The sequence below is a fragment of the Pseudophryne corroboree genome, chromosome 5, assembly GCF_028390025.1.
Source record: "Pseudophryne corroboree isolate aPseCor3 chromosome 5, aPseCor3.hap2, whole genome shotgun sequence".
Classification (NCBI taxonomy): Eukaryota; Metazoa; Chordata; class Amphibia; order Anura; family Myobatrachidae; genus Pseudophryne; species Pseudophryne corroboree.
This window is the reverse complement of record NC_086448.1, coordinates 553,880,316-553,907,897: the sequence shown is the minus strand read 5'-3', so window position 1 is coordinate 553,907,897 and position 27,582 is coordinate 553,880,316. Positions and strand designations below refer to the sequence as shown.

At 44.2% G+C, this 27,582-nt stretch overlaps 1 protein-coding gene across 2 annotated transcripts in view; it reads right to left on the bottom strand.

Moving 5' to 3' along the window:
- CDKAL1 (CDK5 regulatory subunit associated protein 1 like 1) overlaps positions 1-27,582 on the bottom strand; it is a 1,663,077-nt gene that overhangs the window by 106,005 nt on the left and 1,529,490 nt on the right. For both annotated transcript variants that reach the window (XM_063923244.1, XM_063923245.1), the window contains exon 14: positions 7,036-7,119. In XM_063923244.1, coding sequence (XP_063779314.1) covers positions 7,036-7,119 — 84 coding nt within the window. The remainder of the gene's footprint in view (positions 1-7,035; positions 7,120-27,582) is intronic.

Sequence of the window (27,582 nt, the reverse complement as noted above, 5' to 3'; positions counted from 1 at the left end):
GAACTGGTTGACCAAACTTTAGGTCCTCAGAGGCCAAAGTATCGAACATGTAAAACTTAGCAAACGTGTTCGAACCCGACCAAGTAGCTGCTAAGCAGAGCTGTAAAGCCGAGACACTCCGGGCAGCCGCCCAAGAAGAACCCACCGACCTAGTAGAATGGGCCCGTACAGATTTTGGAACCGGCAATCCTGCCGTGGAATAAGCATGCTGGATAGTGAGCCTGATCCAGCGTGCAATAGACTGCTTTGAAGCAGGACATACCATTTTAATGGGATCATATAGAACGAACAGTGAGTCGGATTTTCTGTGATGAGCTGTTCTCTTTACATACACCTTCAAAGCCCTCAGAACATCCAAAGACTTTGAAGTAGCAGAGGTGTCCGTCACAGCCGGAACCACAATAGGTTGGTTGATGTGAAAAGCAGAACCACCTTAGGAAGAAATTGCTGACGAGTTCGGAGTTCAGCTCTGTCCTCATGGAAAATTAAGTAGGGACTCTTGTGAGACAACGCCCCTAGCTCCGACACACATCTTGCTGAGGCCAAGACCAACAGTGTGACGGTCTTCCATGTAAGGTACTTTACGTCAACCTCCTGTAACGGTTCAAACCAGTTCGACTGGAGGAACTACAGCACCAAATTGAGATTTCAAGGTGCCGTGGGAGGCACAAAGGGAGGCTGTATGTGCAGAACACCTTTCAAAAACGTCTGGACCTCAGGCAGGGAGAGACGTCAATTGTTTCTGAAAGTAAATAGACAAGGCCGAAATTTGGACTTTAATGGAGCCTAGGCATAGGCCCACATCAACTCCCGACTGCAAAACAAGCAGGAGACATCCCAGATGAAATTCCACCACAGAATATTGTCTGGTTTCACACCAAGAGACATATTTCTTACACATACGGTGGTAATGTTTAGACGTTACCCCATTCCTGGCCTGGATTATAGTCGGGATGACCTTGTCAGGAATCCTCCTTCTGGCTAGAATCAGCCGTTCAACTTCCATGCCGTTAAACGTAGCCACGGTAAGTTTTGATAGACGAACGGGCCCTGTTGCAGAAGTTCCTCGCGAAGAGGTAGAGGCCACGGATCTTCGATCAGCATCTTTAGAAGATGCGCATACCAGGCCCTTCGAGGCCGGTCCGGAGCAATGAGAATTGCTTGAACCTTTTCCCTTTTTAATCTCTTTAGAATTCTTGGGATCAGAGGAAGTGGTGGAAACACGTACACCAGCTGATAGACCCACGGAGTTGTCAGGGCATCTACCACCACTGTTTGTGGGTCTCTCGACCTGGAACAATACCGTTTGAGCTACTTGTTGAGTCGAGAGGCCATCATGTCGATCTATGGATATCCCCACTGACGTGTCAACCACGGAACACCTCCGGGTGGAGGCCCCATTACCCCGGGTGTAGGTCGTGTCTGCTGAGGAAGTCTGGTTCCCAGTTGTCTACTCCCGGAATGAAGACCGTCATCAACTCCATGGCGTGTCTTTCCACCCAGAGGAGAATTTTTGACACCTCTGACATTGCTACTCTGCTTTTCGTTCCGCCCTGTCGGTTTATGTACGTCACCGCCGTTACATTGTCCGACTGGACTTGAATGGCCTGATTCCGAAGCAGAGATGAGGCCTGCAGAAGGGCATTGTAGATTGCCCTGAGTTCCAAGATGTTTATTGGAAGGACGACTTCCCGACTTGACCATCTTCCTTGAAACTGCACCCCATGGTTGACTGTTCCCCAACCTCTGAGGCTTGCATCTGTGGTTAGCAGAATCCAATTCTGAATCCCGAACCTCCGACCCTCGACGAGGTGAGAAGTCTGTAGCCACCACAGAAGAGAGATCCTGACTCTTGGTGACAGACAGATCCTCTTGTGCATGTGAAGATGCGATCCGGACCATTTGTCCAACAGATCCAGCTGGAAGGGCCTCGCATGAAACCTTCCGTACTGAAGCGCCTTGTAAGAGGCCACCATTTTCCCCAGAAGGCGAATGCACAGATGCACAGTGATCCGGATTGGCTTCAGGACAGCCCGAACTGGTAGTGGCAGTCCTGCAGTGCAAACCGTAGATAAGCCTGATGAGGCGGCCAGATCAGAATGTGAAGGTACGCATCATTGATATCCAGAGACACTAGGAATTCCCCCTCCTCCAGACCTGAGATTACCGCTCTTAGAGACTCGATCTTGAATTTGAACACCAGTAAGTACGGGTTCAACGACTTGAGGTTCAAAATCGGTCTTACTGAACTGTCCGGTTTCGGTACTACAAACAAGTTGGAATAATGGGGATCATTCCGACCCGTTCGCACGAAGCGGGTTATCGCTGCGGTGCGAACGGGTACGGAATGCGCATGCACAGCGGCCGCAGTGCGCGACGTTGCCCGGCGACCTTACGTAGCGTCTACCGAAGGAAGCGGTCGCAGAGCCGACCGCAAAGAAGATTAACAGGAAGAAGGCGTTCCAGGGCGGATCCGGACCGTTGGCTGCCGTTTTCAGGGAGTGGTAAGGAAAACGCAGGTGTGTCCAGAAGAACGGAGGGCGGATGCCTGACGTCAGAGGTGGCTTCAGCTTCGCAGGGATCGTCGCACAGGGTAAGTAGGTATAGGGCTGGTCAACTTCTGCTTGAAATTTTTTTAGCTTAGCAGGGCTGCACAAGCGATCGCAGCCCTGCTAAGCTTAAATACACTCCCCCATAGTTGATCGTAGCAGCAGCAAAAAGTTTCTGGCTGCGATCAACTCGGAATGACCAACAATATCGCTTGTTTTGCTGATGAGGTGGAACTGGAACAATGATCTGAGTCTGCACCAGTTTTTGAATGGTGTCCTGTAAGGTTATACTTGCTTCCTGTGAAACTGGTAAGTCTGATTTGAAGAATCTGTGAGGTGGGAGCTCCTGAAACTCCAGTCTGTAGCCCTGGGAAATAAGATCTATGACCCAGGAATCCTGGCATGATGTTGTCCAGATGTGACTGAAAGATTTTAGTCGGGCTCCCACCTGCAAGTCTTCCAGGCATTGCGGTCCACCATCATGCTGAAGGCTTTGAGGAAGCAGAGCTTGAGCTTTGCTCCTGTGAACCAGCAGTTGCTGGTTTTCATGGTTTACCTCTAGCGCCTCTGGTGGCTGTAGAAGAACCTCTGGTTTTGCCCTTGAACTTGGCAGTCCGAAAGGACTGTAGATAAGGTCCTGAGTAGGCCTTCCTGGATGGGGGAGCTGCAGAAGGAAGATACGTGGACTTACCTGCAGTAGCTTTGGAGATCCATTTGTCTAGTTCATCTCCAAATAAGGCCTCTTCTGTGAAGGGTAGGCATTCCGCGCCTTTCCTGGAATCCGCGTCAGCAGTCCACTGGCATAGCCATAAGCCTCTGCGTACTGACACTGCCATAGTAGTGGTGCATGCATTAAAAGAATCCTATTTTTTTTATGGCTTCCTCCATAAAATTTGCAGAGTCCTTTATATGTTGCAGGAGTAAAATAATCTCCCCTTGAGGCAAGGTACCTAACCCCTCAATTAGGTTACCGACCATTTGGCGATGGCCTTAGTAATCGACCCACATGCTATAGTGGGTCTTTGGGCCACGCCAGCAGCTGTATACAAAGATTTGAGCGTATTCTCAATTCTATGATCAGCCTTATCTTTTAGGGAGGCTGCACCTGAGACAGGCAATACAATTTTCTGTGACAACCTAGATACCAATGCATCCACGATCGGTGGATTTTCCCATTTTTCATATCCTCAGGAGGAAAGGGAAAAATGATATCAACCTTTTAGGGATTTGAAATTTCCTATCAGGATTAACCCACGGTTCTTCAAACAGGGTATTTAGTTCCTCTGACACAGGAAAAGTGGCTGAGGATTTCTTCTTTATATTAAAATAACATTCCTCAGTCTCCTCTGATATCTTATATCGGATATGTAGAACTTCTCTGATAGCTTCTATGAGAGCCTCTATTCCCTGTGACAGAGTAGCCTCCCCCACCACTGAGTCCACCTCCCCCTCCTCCCCTCATCATCAGAGTCAGACTGCAGGATATGGGACAAAGTATGTTTTTTGCTGAGAAATGGTAGGGGACTGAGACGCTGGTTTGGGTACTGTGTCTCGGTTCATAAACTCAGTCATCGATTTTCTTAAGTATTGCGTCTCTTTATCATTGCGGGATAATATAGTAGAAATATTGGAAATCAATCCCCTAATGGAATCCAGCCAAGCTGGCTCTGCCCCGCTAGCCTGGGAGGGTGTACTGCACTGAGTACACTGCAGTGAACTTCCCCTGGAGAAGAGGAACACTGTGCCTTGCATGAAACACACTCTTTGTCTGACATACTGTGACAGTACACACACACAAAGGAAAAGGTTAAATGCACAATTAACCCACAAAGAGCCCTTCAAGAGAGACACAGAGATAGCCTGGAGCCAGCACACAGCACCCTTACTGCTAATGCCAAGCTTAGTCGGGCCGCAGACTAAGTACCCAGATTGGGGACTTAGTACACTAGTAAGCGCTTCCCCCTGATATGACCCCCTGGTATGGCTGAGGTAACCTGAAGTTTCTCCGGAGGAGCTGCGCGTCCCTGTCAGTCAGCGTCTGTGTCCACTGCAGAGGGAAAAAGGTGCTGGTGAGCTGCTGTATCCGCTCATAGTGAAGCCCTGCCCCTTCAATGGCGCGCGGTCTTCCTGCTTTTTTATACTGGCTGAGGTAAATTTAGTGCTTAAAATGGAGTCAGCCGCCTTTTAAGTCTGTAATGCCAGTCTGGGTACTGTGTACACTCGTAGTGTAATAACTGTAGACTCGGTCGCTCCCTCAGAAGCGGTGCGTCCGCACTGTGTACTGAATCTGGAGACCCAGCAGCCCCACGTAGAAGCCGTGCGTTCCACTAACCGGAACGCCGGCTTAGTGTTCACCAATCTTCTAACTTTTGGCTCTGTTAGGGGTGGTGGCGTGGTGGGGCTTGCAAATCGTTCCCTCAGAAGCTAGTGTCCTGTCAGTGGGGAACGGGACCATTAATCCTTCAAGAGGTTGGGCCATTCCCCCCCTAAGTTCCATGAAGCAGGCAGGCTGGTGCCATCCAGACCTGCCTGAAAATAACAAACATACAAAATAAACGCAGAAAACTCTTCTGGAGATTCCAGCGACGTGACCGGCTCATCCGGGCACATTTTCTAAACTGAGTCTGGTAGGAGGGGCATAGAGGGAAGAGCCAGCGCACACTATCAAATTCTTAAAGTGCCCAAGGCTCCTAGTGGACCTGTCTATACCCCATGGTACTGAATGGATTCCCAGTATCCTCTAGGACGTAAGCGAAAGACTAGTAGTATCACACCTGAAAACAATCTACACGTGTCATTTTCTCTATATCCACTGTAATTATGGGATACATTTTAGGGAACAGAGCTAGATATGAAACCACATATAGTATCAGATTGAAGTTGTTACTGAACCTTTGCTGGTGCCTGCATGTAAGCCAAGGTCTGTCACATGACATTTTTCTATAGAATGCATTAAAGGTCTTATGAGCACCTATTATAAACCTTGTCTCTATGAAATTTACTCTTTACAAACGGCATGTAAAAGCTACACTGTAGCCAGAGTTGTGGTTTATATACAGTAAATAGGATATTAACAAGATAAAGGGGTAGTGACATTGAGGTGTCTGCGGACTGTCCTTCTGATAGCACATATGTTCCAGGCTTTCACTTTTTTTTTACTTTACTTGGAGCACTTCAGAAAAATATAAATAAAGAATGCAAAGTGAAGCAATACTAGAATAAAAGGGTTATTTTGCTTCACAGCTTCTAGGAGCAACATTTTTTTTCTTAAAGTTAGCAAATAACATTTATAAAGTCTTCATAAACTAACATAATACTTAACACGGTGGTTCTCAAGTTGTGTGCCATGGCACCCTGGGGTTCTTGCAGGGGTGCTTGGATTGGTGGTTCAGGACCAATTCCAATTATTTATGGTCAATGTAATAGGCAAAACCAGTGCTGGTGGCTGCCAATCATACACTACAGTATGTGGACAAAGAGAATCAATCTTGTCCCTCACCCACAATTTAACCTAAGAATGACATATAAACACAATTTAATTCAATATTTCTCAATAAGAAACGTTTGGCCTAGGGGTGTCGTGGAAAAACTTCTGAAACTCTAGGGCGCCGTGATTTAAAAGGATAATTATGTTTTGATTTATAATACTCCTAGATATAGACCAGAAATATGTTAATATGTAAAATGGTGCTTGGTCCTAAAAATTAGTGTAAGAAAAGCTTACACTAGGAATTAACCAAAGCATTAACATTAGATGAACTTTGTACTGCATTAGAACACCAATCAATGTTTTTGGAAAGAATGATAGTTCTTCCAAGTGTCTTATTTTGAAACAATATTTAAATATGGATTTTTCAGGTTGGGTGCAATTGGTCAGCAGTTATGATGTCAACGGTGAACATGTCGACAATGATGAAGCGTCGATAAACAGCCCTGGTGGTCTAGCGGTGTCTTATATGCAGCGGCTGCAGCATCTTCTTCCAGGTCCCTATAGTCACTTGAAGATCAGTTTCAATGGTGGTCTCAACAATGGAATTATGGTAAGCATTTTTCTCAATATCCTTAATTCTAATTCCTACCCTTAACCCTACCCCTGTCTAACCCAAATACTACTGTGAGGGTGACTTAAGAGGATCTCCTCTGTGCCTGCAAAGCATCCCAGTAGCTGATTGGTGGAGAGGAAACAGAACAAAGTTAGACAGTAGATCATAAAATTAAGAGAGCATTGTCAGCAAGTGCCACCAAGTATACAGTTGCATGCTTTCTAAGTAACATACATATAATACAGGGATGAATGTATATTATATTCTTGTTTCACGGAAATAAACACTATTATAGTATCTGAGTTTATAACTTATTGGATAGGGGAGAGATTAGCATCTATTTTTTTTCCCCTCCAATATATATGTTGCTATACTGGTAGAATCAGACACTTTCACGTTCACATCTTGTCATAATGAAAGTACAGTATATCTAGATCACTCACCTGTTCATAACATTGATTGTGAGCCACATAGTATTGGTGGTCAAAGGATTCTTCTGTGACTAAAACTTGCTGCTTTTGGCCAATCTGAAAAGCAAGCAATGTGCGTAAGACATATTGAACTTGGTGTGAACAGTAAATCTTTCTAATTCCAGCAAGTTTAACAATATCACAATTCCATAAAGTATATTCTAGCAGGTCTTTAGAGATAGGAACTTTGCTTTATGAGACGTTAAGCACTGCAAGGGACAGATATTACTCCCAAATACTGATCTATATAATATTTCTTAGTGCTGATAATAATGACATCATTAGTTCACATGGGACCTAACGTGTAGTGCATGAGCCTGCTTCTGGAGAGAACAAGCACCCCCACAATAACACCCTGCTAGAAGAGGGAAAGGGCTAAATTGAGCATGGTGCGAGTTTGTTTAATCTGTTTTAACACTAGTCACTTTTCCTAAATAAAACGCTTCTGTCTCAAACAATCCTCCGTTACCCCAACAGATGAAAGCAACAACACTGTAGAAGGGTAATGGAAACAAACAGTAAAAGTAGCTGCACTGGTGTTTCTATAATGGGTGCAGTGTGTGCGGTGCACACAGGCCCCTGAGTCCAGAGGGGGCCCCCACCGCACACGCTGCACCCATTTTCTAAATACTCACCCTTCCGGAGTCCCGCGGCGACGTCCATGGCGGTATTAAAACTCTGTGAAAATGGCCCAGCAGCTATTTTCACAGAGTTCTACGCATGCGCAGTAGAGAAATTTCAGGGAAAATGGCCGCCGCGCCATTTTCCCGGAGATCTGCGCATGCGCACTAAAGTCTGAGCGCTCTAGTGCTCAGACTCTCAGCACTGCCGGCAGAGAGGAGGGGGCCCGAACGGAGAAGGCTGCATCCGGGCCTCCTCCTCTCTTAAAGCGCCCCTGAGTAGCTGATATTACATAATTGCACTATATCGATCGTTACACAATAAGTAATTGAACTACACGTATTTTAAGTTCTCTGTCAGAGGACTTTTTATTAATGGATATGGAATCCTGAAACAAGGACAATTCCACATTCCCAGCTGTGAGAACTTATCATCTGGTCAGCCGGGGCTGTATGCATAGCTCACCAGTAATGTTGACTCCTTGTTACAAAGGGGTATAAGTAGAATGGGTTACTCATGTGACTCCAGCATAGCCTCTCATTTAAGGTCTGCAAAACAGGCGCATAAGCAGCATGTTTGGCTACAGTATATTATGCCGTACAGGGAATCCGATAAGAAAAGTGTTCATTAACTTTAGACTTTAGCGCTCCTTCAGTGGGCTAATCTTATCTTTAATTGAGTAAATACTGCCCTATAGATTTACTGGTCACTAGAGCGTCATTGCGCACAGGGCATTAAAACTTATTGTACGGTAGTAAATAGAAGGGATCAAACTCACTCAGCATTGCACAGAAAGTATTACAGAACAGATTTACATACGTATTCACACTTTATAAAATGAATATCAACTATTGTAGTCCGGACAGTTTAGGATTACTGGCATGACGCATTAAATTAGATACTTAAATTATAACATTTTGACTTTTTACTATTGACCAGTGGTTAGGATCAGCGGTGTACTATTGTTTGAGTACAAAAGTATTCAATTAAGGCATGCAACTTTTTACAGTGGTTAGTAGGTATAAAGTTTTGTGTGCAAATACCACACAAAGCACTCAGACCGTGACATTTAAATCTGGCGTACTGTGTGTTCCAGCTGATTAATTTATTTATGTTTTAAAGTCCATTTACTGATGTCATCAAATATCCAGGAAAACAGGAAAATGTATTGAACAAAAACGTAAGGCCCAAACACACTGGGTGATTTTGAGCTGATAGCAGGTCACTTTTGGTGTGTTGAGCTGCTTTCAGCTCAAAGCCGCCCAGTGTGTATGCCCCAGCGATGAGCGCTAATGAGCACTCCCGCTTCATCGCTGGCAGTCGCCGTTCATCTGCTGGTATCACCAGCAGAGGAACAGCGGGGTGAGCGGCTTTCCATAGCGTCCTGCTACGGAAGCGTTCACCCCCGCTGACATCGCTGGGCAGGAGGGAAAATAGCTCAGCGTGTAGGCACCTCTACAGTTGAATGAGTCAACACATATAGGCATTTTATATATCAAGGATAAAAGCGGAGTACACGCTAGCTGGTGGGCAAACGATAAAATGTCATCAACGATTTCTCCAATTCCTAGACAAGCGACATAGGTAATTCAGAGTTGATCGCAGTAGCAAATTTGTTAGCAGTTGGACAAAACCATGTGCACTGCAGGTGGGGCAAACATAACATGTGCAGAAAGAGTTAAAGTCCATACATATTAGACGCCGTCGCTCTGTGAGCGATGTCGTCTAATGTTTCCCTCTCCCGGGTCGGCCGGCTGGCGGCTGACTGTACACACTGAGCAATATGACTGCTCATATTGCTCAGAGACGTCACGCCTCCGCCAGCCCTGCGTGCAGGTCATGGATGACAGTCCAGATCCTGCATGCATACCCTACTGACAGTGATGATCGTTGGCGACCCGTGGGGCCTCGCATCGGTCGTCGCTGGCGGCATACACATTTGCCGATAAAATGAGCAACGTCGCTCAGGGAGGGGGAAAATGAGCGATGTCGCTCATTTTATCGGCAAGTGTGTATGGGCCTTTAGATTGGGTAGGTTATTTTGTTTCTGAACAGGGTAAATACTGGCTGCTTTATTTTTACACTGCAATTTAGATTTCAGTTTGAACACACCCCACCCAAATCTAACTCTCTCTGCACATGTTATATCTGCAACCCCCCCACCCGCAGTGCACAGTGGACATGGTTTTGCCCAACTGCTAACGAATTTGTTGCTGCGATTAACTCTGTATTAGACCCATAGTGCATACACACTGTGCAATCTTGCAAAAAAACTAAAGATATATTGTCAGTGGTCGCATCCTGGAGTATGCTGTCGTGGACGATATCCTCAGATTGAGCAGCATGTAGGGTCTATCTAAATATGTGGCGGATGACGCAGTGGGAGCACACATAGTGCATTACACACTGGACAATTTTAACGATTTATCATTCCGATCCGTCGGAATCTGGCAAATCGTTCAAAATAGCATTTTAAGCTTATCAGACTGGGTCAATCCCGACATGTACCTATCAATAAGAACAAAATAATCTGGAATTAATTATTTACAAATAGCATTTAATTACTGTCCCAAACAGAAGATCAGGCCGATAACTGAACTTCATTTTTGTCTGTCGGACATACAAAATTATCCAGCATGTCTGATAGATAAGTGGTGCACTGATTTTAATGATCTGCCCTGCTGACAGGCTGAACTCCTCCAATATTGTTGCCATAATCTGACAGTGTATAGCAACGATATTGGATGTTGTCAGAATTTTATTCTTAAGGTGCATGCCTAGCAGTAGTGCCCGAAAGAAAATAATAATCGGTGCTTAAAATTTAGAAGAATGAAAATAGCCGGGGTAAGGGGGGACAGTCTAGAGAATAAGTATGGTGAGAGGGAACAGCAGCAAAGCATGTGGAGGGGGATTGGGGGTGGAGAGCAAATCCACTTGGTGGAGGATTGGATAGTAAGGATGGCTATAAAAAAATCTTTATACAGAGATTTGACTTCTAGGGGAGGTATGACAAGAAACTGTAGACACTGTGTGACTATGGAAGAAAACCAAGGTGATTCAGGTTTAATGCAAAAAGAAAGAAAAGTCTCTCATTACACTCATCATGTAATTCAGTTGGCTTGTTTCACAAATTTGTTTGAAAAGTTGTAGGAATTGGGTTTCTTCCATGTTGTGGCAATTGGATAAGTAATTAAGCTAAAAATGTGCCTGAAGAGCCAGTGTCTGTACAGTATTTAGGAAGTCTCTGTCACAGGCGTGTCAGTTGAGTCCTGCCACAACAAGTAATTCCCACTCATCTGAGCTGAGTGCATAAAAAGAGGGGTGCCAACAACCTTGCCGGGCCCCGGTAATGGGAGCTGGTGTGGCTAGTGGAGGGGGTGCAGCAAAACTGCGCCACACACAGAGGGGTGCCAGTCCTCTATGCGGCGGGCAGCAGCGGCAGTAGCAGCAGAGGAGGACTGACTGCTTCTGCCTCTCTCTTTCCAGCACAGCACACTGCAGCGTGTGCCATATACTCTGCTGTGGAGAGAGTCAGCCATTCCCCTCTCTTCCTACAAAAAGTACCTCTGCAACGGGGGAGGGGGGTTTAGCGGGAACCTTCCAACATGCCCGGTCCGCTCCCTCCCCCCTCTTTCTCGGAACCAATGCATAAAAAATGGTAAAGACAAATCTTTAGGAGGAAGAGCCGCATATAATGAGGGGATGGACCATATCCCCTTAGGCCACAGGTTTTGCATGGCTGGTCTAGCTTATAGACTCTGGGAGTTACATGGAAGTGCATAATATGCAGGTATCGGAGAACCTGCTCCACTGACAACCCATGTATGTCTTGGAGGTCAAAAAAAGGTGTGAAGAACTCCAACTGTGTAAGGTCAAGGTCATTTAAAATCAACATTCACATTTTACCACTTTTATTTTTATTTAATTATTATGAGTTATTGATATAGCACATACAGTACATATTCTGCTGCACTTTACAGAGAATGTTTGTCTATCTACATCCTGCCCCAGTGGAGCTTACAATCAATATTCCCTACCACATACAGGTATGGGTCGTTGGGTCGACTCAACTTAGGTCGACATGCATTGGGTCGACAGGGACAATAGGTCAACATGGTCATTAGGTCGTCATGTACTAGGTCGACAGGTCAAAAGGTCGACACGGGTATTTGGAATTTTTTTGGTGTCGTTTTCTTCGTAAAGTGACAGGGAACCCCAATTGATGCACTGTGTTCGCTCGCCATGCTTCGGGCAAGGTGCCTCGCTGCGCTCGGCACAGGTTACCGTTCCCAATTGTAGTCCACGTGGATAGTCAAGTATGAAAAAGTTAAAAAAAATAATAATTTTTAAACTCATGTCGACCTAATGCATGTCGACCTACAGTGGTCGACCTAATGACTGTCAACCTAAGCTGTGTCGACCTAACGACCGTATCCCCCCCACACACAGTACACACTGGGGTTAATTTTCTACTGGGAGCCAATTAACCTATGAGTATATTTTTGTAGTGTGGGAGGAAACCGGAGTACCCAGAGTAAACTCACACAAGTACGGGGAGAATATACAAACTTCACACAGGGCCCATAATGTTAAACACCAAGGCCACAACCTTGAGGCAGCAATGCTAACCATAACACCAACCATGCTGCTCTATATGCAAGAATAAACCCAGTAGGAAAGGTGGATTACCCCACAGAGGGATTGGAGAGGCAAGACAATAGCGTATCCATAAGGAAATAGATAGCTGGATAATGTTCTGTTATCTGTGATTTCTTATTATGATAATTCCAACTTCCTTTAATTAAATCAAATTAAAGGCAAAGTTCTTTCTACATACACATATAGGTGGCAAAATACATATACACACACTTATTGCTGGTTTTTGCTGTATACTGTATATATTTTTCACAATGAAACCAAACTCAAAGCTGAATAAAAATGTATTAAATATAACTGAAGTCTAGTCACTCTAAAGCAGTGTTTCCCAACCACGGTCCTCAACGCACACTAACAGTCCTGGTTTTAGTGATATCCAGGCTTGAACACAGGTGACTTAATTAGTACCTCAATTATTTTGATTTAACCATCTGTGCTGTGCCTGCTCTAAAGTATAAGAGCATAAACGGTTAAATCCAAATGAAAACATATTATTATTATTATCCCTATTTATTTATATGGCGTCAGCATATTCCACGGCCTCCACTATTGAGAACTTATAATCCCCTTGTAACTAGTGATTTGTGACACATGTAAACATGGGGAGGGGTACAGGAAATCTCATCACAGTTTCTAGTGAGCACATAAAACACTGTGTGACAGGCTTTGCTCACATATCACAGCTTTCAACTGGAGAGCATTTTTATTGAGTGGTTGGGACAGATGCACAAAAAATCGCTGTCAGAAAAAACACACCTACAGTAAGTGATTACATTGCTTGTGTCCTCTCTCTGTTTTACTCATTGAATTGAATAATTTAAATAAAGTATATGTGGAGCGAAAGGCGCCAATGTGACAAAGCAGCAGAAAAAAAAATCAACATTTTTCTACACCATCTTACATATATTTAAATAAATATTACAACTAAAGTACTGCAGTTATCACTTCTAAAATACTCTTAAAAGGAAAATAGTAAATACACTACTATATAATTCTGAGGTCAGGATAACAACGGTTGAAATCCTGACAGATCCATATGGTCAGTACTAGTGTAAGAGATAGGCACTAGGAGGAATGTTAGTTTTAGGCTGTGCAAGGGTGGTTGTTAAGGTTGGGCTACGGGGGGGTGGGTGGGGATTTGGTTAGGGTTACGCTGTGAGAGGGGACGGTTAGGGTTAAAGTACTTACCGGAATCCATTGGGATTCTGAACATCAAGATAGATGACGTTGTCGACATTCTATCAGGAATTCATCTGCCGGGCTATAAATACCATCCCTAATTATATACTACCGTATGATATAATAGAATTTTTTTTCTATGTATTTAGTGTTGTCATAGAGTCTTGGGAGTTTTCCAACTCGGGTCAGTTAACTGGTGCCGGAAACCCGACAGCAGGCGAAATACCCCTGTCCGGAATCCCGATTACCGCAGGCTATTCCACACATGGTCGGTGGGTCCAAGCCACCAACCGAGTGGCTATATAACCTGTGGTGAGCAAAGCGAGCTACCGGGCCTAAAGCGTGGCGAGCGCAGCTAGCCCACGAGGGGACTCGCTGCTTCGATTCTGACAGATGGGATGCAACTCTCAGTATACTGACAGCCGGCATCCTGTCTGCCGGTAACTACTGAATCCCCCCCCCCGTCACATGTACAGTGCAATAATGTGGTATATATAGATCACCATCATCTAATTCATTATTGTACATATGTTACACATTATACAATATTCCCAGGACAATGGTGTATACACTACAGCGCATTGCTGTTATTATTCTAATACATTATCAAGCATACACTATACATATATATTTATAAAAGGGGCCCAAACCATGTCCTCTCTAATGGTTAGCCAAACCTCAGTGGTGCTGCCGACACACCCTCTGGTGACTGACCACACCCCTTTTATCATGGACCACCACCACCACTGCATTCCCCCGGATGGCCCTTCATGTCCCAGTCTGACACTGTGTAAGATTGATGTGTTTTTTTTTTTTTTATGTTGCACAGATGCTAGTTGTTGTTTGATCGGTATCCCCATCCATGTTGATGAAAAACTTGAGGGCACAAGAAGCTTGCGAAGCACCACACAAAATTTGTTTGGTATGTCAATTTCAAGCATCTTTGACTTAAGCATAAAGCAATACCATAAGGGAACTTTCCCTGAATTAAATTAAATTGCGAAAACTTCCACACCTCTATTTTAAACATGTCTTTGAACTCAGCATTAAGGGAGATTTTGAATACTGTATTACACTTCTGGGAAATGTATTTTATTGCTTATATTCTCTTAAGTAGTCAATAAAAAAAGAAAATGAGGTCCATCCCAGCTTCAATTTACACAGGAAAGTCCATTGCTACAGTACTGTATTTATTTAATTTGAACAGAGCCAAATATCTCACCCAAGCATGTAAGTCATACTTACCTACTTGTTAATGTTGCCTTCCCGGAGATCCCGGAGAGTATGTCCAGCTGGGAGATGTATGATGCCATGAAACTCATCTCCTGGGTACCCCATGCTGTGTAACGGAGTGACTTGCAGCATTAATTAGCAGTGGTGATGACATGATGGCATGAATCACATCACTACTGCAATTTCCACTTCACTGGGAAAGTGGGCAGGTTCTGGAAAGGGAGAGCTTGGGAGAAATCCATGGAGGAATTCAATTGAATGAGAGTTTGCTAAGCTACATGGATGAGTGCCTGGAACTATTCAATTACCTGTGCTTTTAACCAATGGCTAGTGGATTTATCCTTGCACACTCCTGAGGTGCAAGGAGAACGCCGAGGTAACTAGTGTCTTTTGCTATTCATGGTGTTACCGTATGTTAGGGGTGGGCAAAATACGGCCCGCTGCCTCCCACTACTGAGCAATGACAAGCGGCCTGACCAGCTGCTTGTCATTGTGCTACAATAGCTTCAAGCAGCAGCCACCGCTGAGTGTTACGGGAACAGGTCACTGTGTGCAGCCGGGTGTACTATAGCTGCCTGGACGCAGTGAACGTAAGGACCTGGTAGACGCCGAGCATCGGACGGAGACTTGGAGTTATGGGTGGAGCCAATGGCAGCCCTCTGACCCGGGAGATGTAAATGAAGCTGCGCTAGCCGCTATCTACAGTGGGGAAGCTCTGTCTGCGGCTGTAGATTGTCAGTGGTGCTACAGTAGGTCTGCCCAGTATGCAGGGGGTGGAAGGGGGAGCTGCTAAGTGTGCTGGTAATTGCCCATGGGAGGGGGGAAGGTGCGAATGAGCTGGTAACTGCCAGAGGGAGGGGGAAGGATCTGGTAACTGTACCAGAGGGAGGGGAAAGGAACTGGTAACTGTGCCAGAGGGAGGGGGAAGAAGCTGGTAACTGTGCCAGAGTGAGGGGGAAGAAGCTGGTAACTGTGCCAGAGTGAGGGGGAAGAAGCTGGTAATTGTGCCAGGCGGAGGGGGGAAGGAGCTGGTAACTCTGCCAGACGGAGGGGGGAAGGAGCTGGTAACTGTGCCAGAGGGAGGGGGGAATGAGCTGGTAACTGCCAGAGGGAGGGGGAAGGATATGGTAACTGTGACACAGGGAGGGGGAAGAAGCTGGTAACTGTGCCAGGCGGAGGGGGGAATGAGCTGGTAACTCTGCCAGACGGAGGGGGGAAGGAGCTGGTAACTGTGCCAGAGGGAGGGGGGAAGGAGCTGGTAACTGTGCCAGAGGGAGGGGGGAAGGAGCTTGTAACTGTGCCAGAGGGAGGGGGGTAAGGAGCTGGTAACTGTGCCAGAGGGAGAGCGGAAGGAGCTGGTAACTGTGCCAGAGGGAGGGGGGATGAGCTGGTAACTGTGCCCAAGAAGGGGGGGAGGGGGAAAGAAGCTGTTAAAAGTGCCAGTGGGAGGGGGATGAAGCTGGTAACTGTGCCCAAAGAGGGAGGGAGTGGAGCTGGTAACTGTGCCCAGGGAAAGAGAGAGATAGGGAGAGGAGCTGCTAATATACTGGATGCGGTTTCTTTGTTTTCACAAGTTTTTTATTTTATTTTTTAATTACTTACTTATAGTGGTTTCTGTACTTGAATGAAGGCCCTTCTGTTTGTTTATTTTTAGACATTGGTATTTATTTTTGCCAGCCCTTATTATTGATATGTGAATAATTATTTATCTAATGCATACATGGGTGGGTGGTTTCTGTAGTTACTGCAGAAAAATGCCAGTATATAAATAAAAAGGGCTTATTCTAATGGGCCCTACACACTGGCCGATATTTTGAAAGATATGAACGATCTCGTTCATAAATGAACGAGATCTCGTTCATATCTTTCAGTGTGGAGACTTAAGCGATGAACGATGCGCGTCCCCGCGCTCGTTCATCGCTGGTCTCCTGTCGGCTGTGCATGCAGGCCAATATGGACGATCTCGTCCATATTTGCCTGCACGTCTATGGAGCCGGGTGACGGGGGGAGTGAAGAAGCTTCACTCCCCCCGTCACTGCCCCCCCCGCCGCCGGGTCGCTCGTCGGCCGTATCGGCCGTCGGGCACCTCGGCCAGTGAGTAGGGCCCATAAGTGTGCGGCCCTCGAAAATTCACTTGAAAGTGTTAAGTGGCCCTCCAGCTGAAATAATTGCCCACCCCTGCCGTATGTGGTAACAGCATTGTGCCTGACACTTAAATCAGAAGGGGCAGTTTACAGCAACTAAGTCCCGGGCTTTAGTTGCAATAAACTGCATCTCCCGACTTAAGTTCGAAAATATGGACACTTAAATAGCTCCAGGCACTCAAACTTGTGCTCAGTTTAATTCCCACCTATTTAATTCCCCCCATGAGTCTCTCTTGGACATTACAGGAAAGCAGGCAAGTATGTTATAAATACACTACACATACAACAAAGAATATAACAATATAAGAATAAAACAACCCTGAAATGAGCCCAGTAATATATGGTTTTGAAACAGAAGATAGACATTAAAAAGATAGACAGTCATTAGGTCGACAGTCAAAATGTCGTCAGGGTCAAAAGGTCGACAGTCAAAAAAAATGTGGGTGTTGTTTTGTGTTTTTAAACATTTTTTTACATAAATTTTTAGAAATGCGTCCCCTCCCGGGCTCGCAACGTTTCGGGTGCAGTTACTAATGGTGATAATTTGTGACATGGATAGTCAATTTTATGAAATGCAGCCCCTTCGCTTGCCACGCTTCGGGCTCTATGGCTCGCTGCGCTCCGCTTCCCTCGGTAATAGTTTTCCTAAAGGTAATAGCTTGGGACATGGATAGTAAATGCAGTAAAAGTTGTAAAAAAACCCTAAAAAACATGTGTCGACCTTCTGACCCAATAGACCTATTGCATGTCGACCATTAGTGGTCGACCTATTGACCATAGACCTTTTTAGTGTAGATACCGTAATATACAGTACATGTGTATTAATTCTAATAATTTTATCCAATAATGGACTTACTAGTTCTTTAGGGACAAATGTGTCTAAACTGGAGTCTTTAAGCCAATCTCTTATCACTAGTGCTAAGTTATGCAGAGTCTTAAAATGTGTCCAAGTAATGTTGTCTAAAGAGAGTTCTAAGCACCAGTTAAAGCTAGTGCAACGTTATGTGATGTCATATAAATCTAAACATTTCATTGTATAGGTACATACAGTGCATCCAGCTCTTTTTCCACATTTTGTTATGTTACAGCCTTATTCCAAAATGGAATAAATTCATTTTCCCCCTCAAAATTTTACACACGAAACCCCATAATGACAATGTGAACAAAGTTTTTTTTTGAGATTTTTGCTAATTTATTAAAAATAAAAAAATAAGAAATCACATGTACATAAGTATTCACAGCCTTTGAGCAATACTTTGTTGATGCACCTTTGGCAGAAATTACAGCCTTAAGTCTTTTTGAATATGATGTTACAAGCTTGGCACACCTATCTTTGGGCAGTTTCGCCCATTCCGCTTTGCAGCACCTCTCAAGCTCCATCAGGGCGGATGGGAAGCGTCGGTGCACAGCCATTTTACAATCTCTCCAGAGATGTTCAATCGGATTCAAGTATGGGCTCTGGCTGGGCCACTCAAGAATATTCACAGAGTTGTCGTGAAGCCACTCCCTTGATATATTGGCTGTGTGCTTAGGGTTGTTGTCCTGCTGAAAGATGAACTGTCGCCCCAGTCTGAGGTCAAGAGCGCTCTGGAGCAGGTTTTCATACAAAATGTCTCTGTACATTGCTGCATTCATCTTTCCCTCTATCCTGACTAGTCTCCCAGTTCCTGCCGCTGAAAAGCATCCTCACAGCATGATACTGCCAATACCATGTTTCACTGTAGGGATGGTATTGTCCTGGTGATGAGCGGTGCCTGGTTTCCTCCAAACATGACGCCTGGCATTCATGCCAAAGAGTTGAATCTTTGCCTCATCAGACCAGAGTATTTTGTTTCTCATGGTCTGAGTCTCCTCAGGTGCATTTTGCAAACTCCAGGTGGGTTGCCATGTGCTTTTTTACTAAGGATTGGCTTCTGTCTGGCCACTCTACCATAGAGGCCTGATTGGTGGATTGCTGCAGAGATGGTTGTCCTTCTGGAAAGTTCTCCTCTCTCCACAGAGGAATGCTGTAGCTCTGACAGAGTGACCATGGGGTCCTTGGTTACCTCCCTGACTAGGGCCCTTCTCCCCTGATCGCTCAGTTTAGACGGCCGGCCAGCTCTAGGAAGAGTACTGGTGGTTCTGAGCTTCTTCCATTTACGGATGATGGAGGCCACTGTGCTCATTGGGACCTTCAAAGCAGCAGATATTTTTCTGTACCCTTCCCCAGATTTGTGCCTCGAGACAATTCTGTATCGGAGGTCTACAGACAGTTCCTTTGACTTCATGCTTGGTTTGTGCTCAGACATGCACTGTCAAGTGTGGGACCTTATATAGACAGGTGTGTGCCTTTCCAAATCATGTCCAATCAACTGAATTTACCACAGGTGGACTCCAATTAAGCTGTAGGAACATCTCAAGGATGATCAGTGAAAACAGGATGCGTCTGAGCTCAATTTTGAGCTTCATGGCAAAGGCTGTGAATATTTATGTACATGTGATTTCTTAGTTTTTTATTTTTAATAAATTTGCAAAAATCACAAAAAAACTTTTTCATGTTGTCATTATGGGGTATTGTGTGTAGAATTTTGAAGGAAAATGAATTTATTCCATTTTGGAACAAGACTGTAAAATAACAAAATGTGGAAAAAGTTAAGAGCTGTGAATACTTTCCGGATGCACTTTATCTACAAAATTAAACTTAATAAAACCTTATATCGTTTTATGGTTCATTGTAATGCTAGTCTGTAACACAACAGGTAACACACAGACACGCCGTGGTACTGTACATGGCTTCTTACTTTAGATATGTACTATTATAGTCTGCTGATATTGTACTACTGTCAAAGAAAAAATTTATTTTTTTTAAAGTTCTTTATTAGCCCAACACATTAAGTCTGATATGTATCATGTAAAATGAGTAAAACCAGAGTATATGGATGTTCTGAGCACTAGCTCAAGTTGACAGCATAATATAATAAACACATATTTCAATTGCATGTTACATTTTAGTAATTTCTATCCAAGGTTCATGCCGCACTATGTTTGGCTATGTTCCCAGAATTCAGACACCAAAAATACATTACCAACCTATTTCATATGTGAGAATGCTAACATGACACGGGTACAAATTGTTGTGAGAAGATCTTTTGTCACACATTATGACTGTATTCCATGACACATTAAATAATTAGATTAAATGTTAAAGGTTTAACTTGTATGTCATTTACTGCAGGTATCTACGCCATAAAAAAGTTCAGTTGTTACAGGTTCTCACTCTGTATGATACACTGATAGAATAATACCTTTAAACCACTGCATGGGACCAATCACTTCTTAGTTCATTGGACCAATAAACACACTAAAAACCTTTACATTGAAATATCATACAGGTTGAGTATCCCTTATCCAAAATGCTTGGGACCAGAGGTATTTTGGATATGGGATTTTTCCGTATTTTGGAATAATTGCATACCATAATGAGATATCATGGCGATGGGACCTAAGTCTAAGCACAGAATGCATTTATCTTTCATATACACCTTATACACAGCCTGAAGGTAATTTCGGCCAACATTTTTAACAACTTTGTGCATTAAACAAAGTGTGTGTACATTCACACAATTCATTTATATTTCGGAATATTTCGTATTTTGGAATATTTGGATATGGGATACTCAACCTGTATAAGATGGTATTGTACTATAATTCAAATTTGCCAGGTAAGAGATTTAAGGACATGTTTATCAAGTTAATTCTGCCCTTAAAACAAGGGGAAACAGCTCGAACCGCATGCTTAAGTACAGAAGAAAGAATCACTACGATGTTACAAGATACAAAGCAGGAGATTTCTGAGGAGCCATCTCCATAGCTTTCCATGGGCTCACTATGGGGCACACAAGCTGTGGCTATTAAATAACGAGACTGATGCTATAATTTACAGTACGTTTATTATATTAGGTACATATGAACTCCATTGGTCAAAGCCGTGCTGCAGCTCATTATCTGTCAGCTGTTTCAACAGCTCTGCTGGTTTCTTCATTGCCTCAGTAACTGATGCAAAACGAGCTACCTGAGTACAGATTTAACTTTAGGGTAAATAAGAAGTCATATGGAGCAAGGTCTGGTGAGTATAAAGGGTGCTCTAACACTGCAATCTGTTTCACGACCTGCTTCATAGAGAGCTGTGTGGGCTGGTGCATTGTCCTGATGGAGGATGAAACCATTTTTCCACAACTCAACACAAAATAAGAATCCACTTGAATTTGTTCCAAAACGTCTGTACAAATTTGCTTTCGTTTTGCTCGGCAGTGAACCATCTTAGCACAAACTTTTGTAAAGTTAAGATCTTGATGCAAAACTTGCCTAACGATTTCTCAATTTTTATCCATATTTTTATTTGTTTTTGATGTGCAAGGCCTTCTGGGACATTCATCTTCTTCGACAGCCTCAAGACCATCACTAAATCTTTTGTGCCAGTCAAACACATGTGCACGTGACAATTTGCCCCAGTTAGCATACAGAAAAAAAAAACAGTGATCCTTAATATTTCTAGATAGCCACCGAACACACTTATTAATATCCAGCAATTATATGGAGCTTGCTTGTGTTAGCTAACCTTAATGGAGCACCCTGCTGTGGCGGAATCTTGCAATCCCTCTCCTGAGGGCTGGAGCTGTTTGATCTACCATCAGAGGGCTATGCATGTGCAGTGGCATGGCTGGACCCAAACCCATTACAAAAGTAATGGCATAACAAACCACATTCCTCTTACTGAATGCCAGGACAGACTCTGATTGGATTCCATGTTCTGGCAACTGTAACTTCATCCATTCCCCGTCCCCAAACTATTGCTTATTTTAGCAATGTAGAATGTTAATATACTTTTGGGGGCATGTGGTAAATTTTAATAAACATACCCATAATAAAATCAGATTTTATAGGATATACAGAAAATGCATATACATGTGCTTTTTTTTTAAACTGTGCATTCGCAATTTTGCCAAATTCTCTAACCGCGCACGCATAATAAACAATATTGCTCTCGGGAAACATTGATGTTATTTTACGGATTACTTTCTGTATTAAATACAGTATGGTGATCCATTATACAGGGCCGTAACTAGGGAGGGGGGGCTAGGGGGTCACGCGTCCCGGGCGCTGGAACGAGGGGGCGCTAGGGAGGCTGTTGCCGCAGCCAAAATTACATGAGGGCACTGTGCGCGATGCTGTCACACGCATCGAGGGAGGAGAGGGAGAGAGGACGTAAACAAGAGTCTGGCAGCGGCTGAACCCTTGCGCGCGGGACTGATGAGGACATGCTGGCTCCAGTCAGTGATAGTGAATGAGTCACTGTCACTCACGCTGCAGCACTGCAGGCTCCTCTGACAGGGGAACTTTCACAACAGTCTTCGGCAGCCCTGAGCAGTGCACACAGCCATCTCCCATGCCTGGGAACAGGGGGAGGGACACAGTGCAGCGGCGTGGACTCTGAACGAGGGGGAACTGGAGTCGACCTGTGACAGAGAGAGGAGATTTACGAGGTATGTTTCTCTGCCAGACAGCTCCCCCTCTACAAAGTGTGTGTGTGTGTGTGTGTGTGTGTGTGTGTGTGTGTGTGTGTGTCAGTGTGCATCTGGTCCCTATACAGAGTGTGTGTGTGTGTGTGTCAGTGTGCATCTGGTCCCTATACAGCAGACAGCATCCCCTTTTTACACATTACGGCAGACAGCGTCCTTTTATTACACATTACGGCAGACAGCGTCCCCCTTTTTACACATTACGGCAGACAGCGTCCCCCTTTTTACACATTACGGAAGACAACGTCCCCCTTTTTATACATTACGGCAGACAGCGTCCCCCTTTTTACACATTACGGCAGCCAGTCCCCCTTTTTACACATTGTGGCAGAACAGAGAGAGAGAGAGAAAGAGAGAAAGAAAGAAAGAAAGAGAGAAAGAAAGAAAGAGAGAAAGAGAGAAAGAAAGAAAGAAAGAAAGAAAGAGAGAAAGAGAGAAAGAAAGAAAGAAAGAAAGAAAGAAAGAAAGAAAGAAAGAAAGAAAGAAAGAAAGAAAGAAATACTTACCATCTCTCCCCGCTGGCAGCAGGGCCGTTTCTAGCCAATTTGGCTCCCAGTGCGAGATTTCAAAATGCGCCCCCCCCTATAGCTATAAAAAGAAAAAGCATGCGCGCGCCAGAGGCACGCGCGCTCCCGACAAGGGGGCGTGACCTGATTAAAATGTCCGTGGTCTCATTAAAGTAGGCGTGGGCTCATCTGATATCATCACGGCCACCACAGGGAAAAAATTAAAATAAAACCAAAAGTCACCATTTTACACATTACAGCAGGCAAGTGTCCCCATTCTACACAGTATGGCAGGCAAGTGTCCCCATTTTACACAGTATGGCAGGCACGTGTCCCCATTTTACACAGTACGGCAGGCAAGTGTCCCCATTTTACACAGTACGCAGGCAGGTGTCCCCATTTTACACAGTGCGGCAGGCAGGTGTCCCCATTTTAAACAGCGCGGCAAACAGGTGTCCCCATTTTACACAGCACGGCAGGCAGGTGTCCCCATTTTACAGAGTGCGGCAGGCAGGTTTCCCCATTTTACACAGAACGGCAGGCAGGTTTACCCATTTTAAACAGTGCGGCAGGCAGGTGTCCCCATTTTAAACAGTGCTGCAGGCAGGTGTCCCCATTTTAAACAGTGCGACAGGCCAGTGTCAAGTTGGGGGGAAGGAAGGGAGAGGGAGGGAGACTACTTACATAGCAGATCTTCCCGCTCTTCGGGTCAGGCCGCCTCACCTCCCTCGCGCCGGCCACCTCCTCCTTCCAGTCTTGTCTGCTCCTCCTCCCTCTGGAGTACTCCTGCTCGGGGGTGCGGGGTTTCGCGGAATGACGCGATTGCGTTGTGACGTCACGACGCGATTGCGTTGTGACGTCACGACACAAACGCGTCATTCCGCAAAACTCTGCCCCCTGAGCAGGAGTGCTCAGGAAAAGGGAGGAGGGGGAGATAAGGACACGCAAAGTGCCGCGGCGGGCGCCCCGTGCGGTTGCACGGCTCGCCCGCCACTAGAAACGGAACTGGCTGGCAGTCAGGCTCCTCGTGCTGGCAGAGATCCCGGGCAGCCGCAGGGGAGAAGGAGGAGGAGGGAGGGGGACTGGAGCCGTAGCAGTGCTATGTCATTAGTAGTAGCGCCGCTGCAGCAGCCCCCTCTCCTTCCGCATTGGCTGCCCGCCGCTGTGAATGCTGGGATGAGGGAACCACATCCCAGTAGCGCCGGGCAGCCAATACGGAAGGAGAGGGGAGTGCTGCAGCAGCGCTACTACCAATTACATAGCGCTGCTGCGGCTCCAGTCCCCCTCCCTCCTCCTCCTTCCCTGCCTCCGGCGCTGCTGCTTCTCCTCCAGCGCGGCGCACGGCAAAAAACTGGTGGCTTGTAATGAGTCAATTTGACTCATTACAAGCCGCTGGCCGTGCGCCCTCAAGGTAACTGCGCTGTGTGCCAGGCACACCTGGCATACAGGTAGTTACGGCGCTGAATCCTGGTTCTACAATCTTTATTTTATCAACAATTTATTACCCCTAATTATATTTTGCCTAGCAAACGTTAAACAGAAAACCTTAATATAAAACTTGTCTTTCATTTAATGGCTTTTGTTTTATTTTAAATAAACAGCTGAACCCATGCACACAGTGTTGCTTGAAATTTAATACATCCATGATTTCACTGTAACAGAGTAATGCAAAGACCCAATGGCCTTGACATTTTTTTTTAATATATGTTCAATATACTGTAGTTGGTGTGCAAGTCCAGGCCACAGTCTGTGTGTACACCACCTGCGCTTGTGCTTAAGTAGACGTAGGAAAGACACCTCAACATATACAGTTATGTCAATGCAAATGCTCTGTCACAACGAGAGAGCGAGAGCGAGAGAGACTGTACTTTGCGATACAATAAAATAGCATGTTACCCTTGTAACACATGCATCCATGTAACCTTATTCATGCACATATTCTGATTGCCTGTGCCAGCTGTTAGGAAGTAGTTTGACTCTCAGAATAATGAATTCAGTATGGGTAGAAATAAATTATATTTTAGAGCTTAATAAATAACCTGCTTATTATAAGTTTTGCCTCTATCAGCAGAATAAATGTAATGAATTGCTTTCCATAATTCACTTTACACATAAATAAGACATTCGCAAGCTGTTTAGGGGAAGACGAAGAAAGACATTGAATAAGCAACAGACTCCTATCTCTGCAGCAAGATGGTCTTTCCTACCCCAGTCATTCTCCCCAAGCCTCTGTACACATGCGTGATGCAGGCATTAATGTTAATGTTAGGTTTACGCAACAGATGTAGCCCATGCAGGCAGTCGCCCTTTTGCCATTTGCTGCGCTGGTTTTTGGGCTGAGTGAGCAGGAAGGATTAAGTACAGTACTATAAAGGTTACAGATGGACAGACTCTAATGGTGCCAAATTAGCATAAGAAAAGAAAGCGCCTCAGTCTTTGAGCAGTGGGCAATGCATCTCATTAAAGGCTACTGAATAACCATTATTTGGTCCCCTTCTGAATACTTCTGGCAGGAATACAAGAGAGTGTGTGTGCGTTTGCTTTCTTGGCCCAGGCTTTCCAGCTTCAGGGTAAATAGCTCCTTTCTATGGTTGTGCACCTGCAACTGACTGCTTCATTTTGCTTTGGCCTCCTGCTGTGAAAATGTAGCTTCTTCAAGCATATACAAGCCCTGCCATGCAGTTCATAAGTAAATTATATTCAAGGATGTCAGTTGTGACCTAAAAATGACAAGTCTTTTCCAAACTATCTGCCTGCTGTTAGCTACTAGTCCACTGACTGATCAGGAAGACATTTGGCTTGCTCCCATTTTGCATATGCTCATTAGCAATCAAAATAAAATTGCATGAAGTTTTCTGGGTGAATTAAGCACATATGAGTGGATGTAAGATTCATATTTATCTTTTAAAAAAGACTTAAATAAGGTTAAATAGCGAATTAAAATTGCTCTGCAGATTCATGTTGTTAAACACTGACCACTACTCATGAGAGTTGAGGCTCGCAAAATCTCATAGCAGAAGTATTAATTAAGATAGTAGGGCATCCACATTGCATGTAAAATACACAATGTAAAAATAGATACACACTATAAATAGTACAATATTGTGTTTATTAATAATAAAAAAACAACAACCCACTCACGCAATGTAAAAACTTCTTTTAAACCAGTGGCTAGCTTGATGTGTAGACCCGGGTGCAGTAGTGCATATATAGTAATCAACTAGTGTTTGCCCGTGGCTTTGCTGGCGTGGATGTCTGTTATTGCACAGCGGAACTAATTTTACAAAGACAGTAGTGCCAGTCCGTTGCCACTTCACCTAACACCCAAAGGTTGCAAGTAACATGACCATTGACTCTATGCTATATATCAACTTGCATTGTGCATAAACATAGAGTGTAGTACTTATCTTGGTGTGCCATCTACTGGATTGACCTATAAACTGAACCTTCATGAATCAAGATAACCTGCCTGATTAGTGATTGATAGACAGGGCCGAATTCAATTAGCCCCAAAAAGCTGTTTTTGCAGTAAAAAAATATGAATTTACTGTGAATTGCAAAAAGTACCTATTTAATTGTTCGCAAATACGGATTTGCGATAATTTGTCAGCAAACTTCAATTCACTACTTCTGAGCAGGTGATAAACTTGGGGAAAATCCCTATTTTAAATTAAAAATGTTGGGATTTAGTTTAGAACCCCTAAGACACACCCTTGAATGAGTAATTAAGAACTTATAAGTTTGTAATTATTTTTAATTGCTCAATAATGACTTGTCATTTTTGGGGTGAAAAACTGCAAAAAGATGGAAATTGGGGTACCATGTATAGGACGGTTATATTGGGGTGCTTTATAAATGGGACAAGTCTTTTTAAGATTGTAGGTGGGAGTAATCGCTTTTTCAAAGTGGTCTCGGTGACACCTACATATACTTACACCAATTTTTATGTACCCCCAATTGAATTTGATCACTTATTGTAATGAAAAACACTTGCTTTCTATCATTTTTTTTTTACTTTAAAAAATACATAACAACCCAATTTATGTACTGAAAGACCATTATTATAATACCTTTATTATAATTAATAATAACCTTGTATACTGTTATTTGACGTTACCTTCGCTTTTTTTTGGGGGGGGGGGTACAAGCAGATTTACCCATTTTTCACTGCTGGCAACCATTTTCGTGGTAATCCCGTGAAGTCGGTTTTCACAGCAGAAACAGCAATTGCTGTAAATTACTGCAATTTCCTAACTAAATTTGGCATATAAATATATATGTATATATATATACACATATACACATACACAAAGATCCTGCACTCTCATCTCATTGTTTCCAAGGTGGCGGGTGCTCCCAATAAACCCAGTCGGTCTACTCGAACAGCAATGTTTCCACGATGTGGAGGGTGCACTCACGCGTATACACAAACAGTCCATGCATAAAAGAAAGACTTTTTATTGAAGTTGTCAAAAGCCTTATTGTCGACGTTTTGGTTCGATGACAAACCTTTCTCAAGACCAGCAACACATAATAGTTATATTGGCATCATTCATCATAGATTAACAATTTGTCTAAAACAAAAACACAAACAAATACGCATGTTAGGAGACTCCGCCTCCC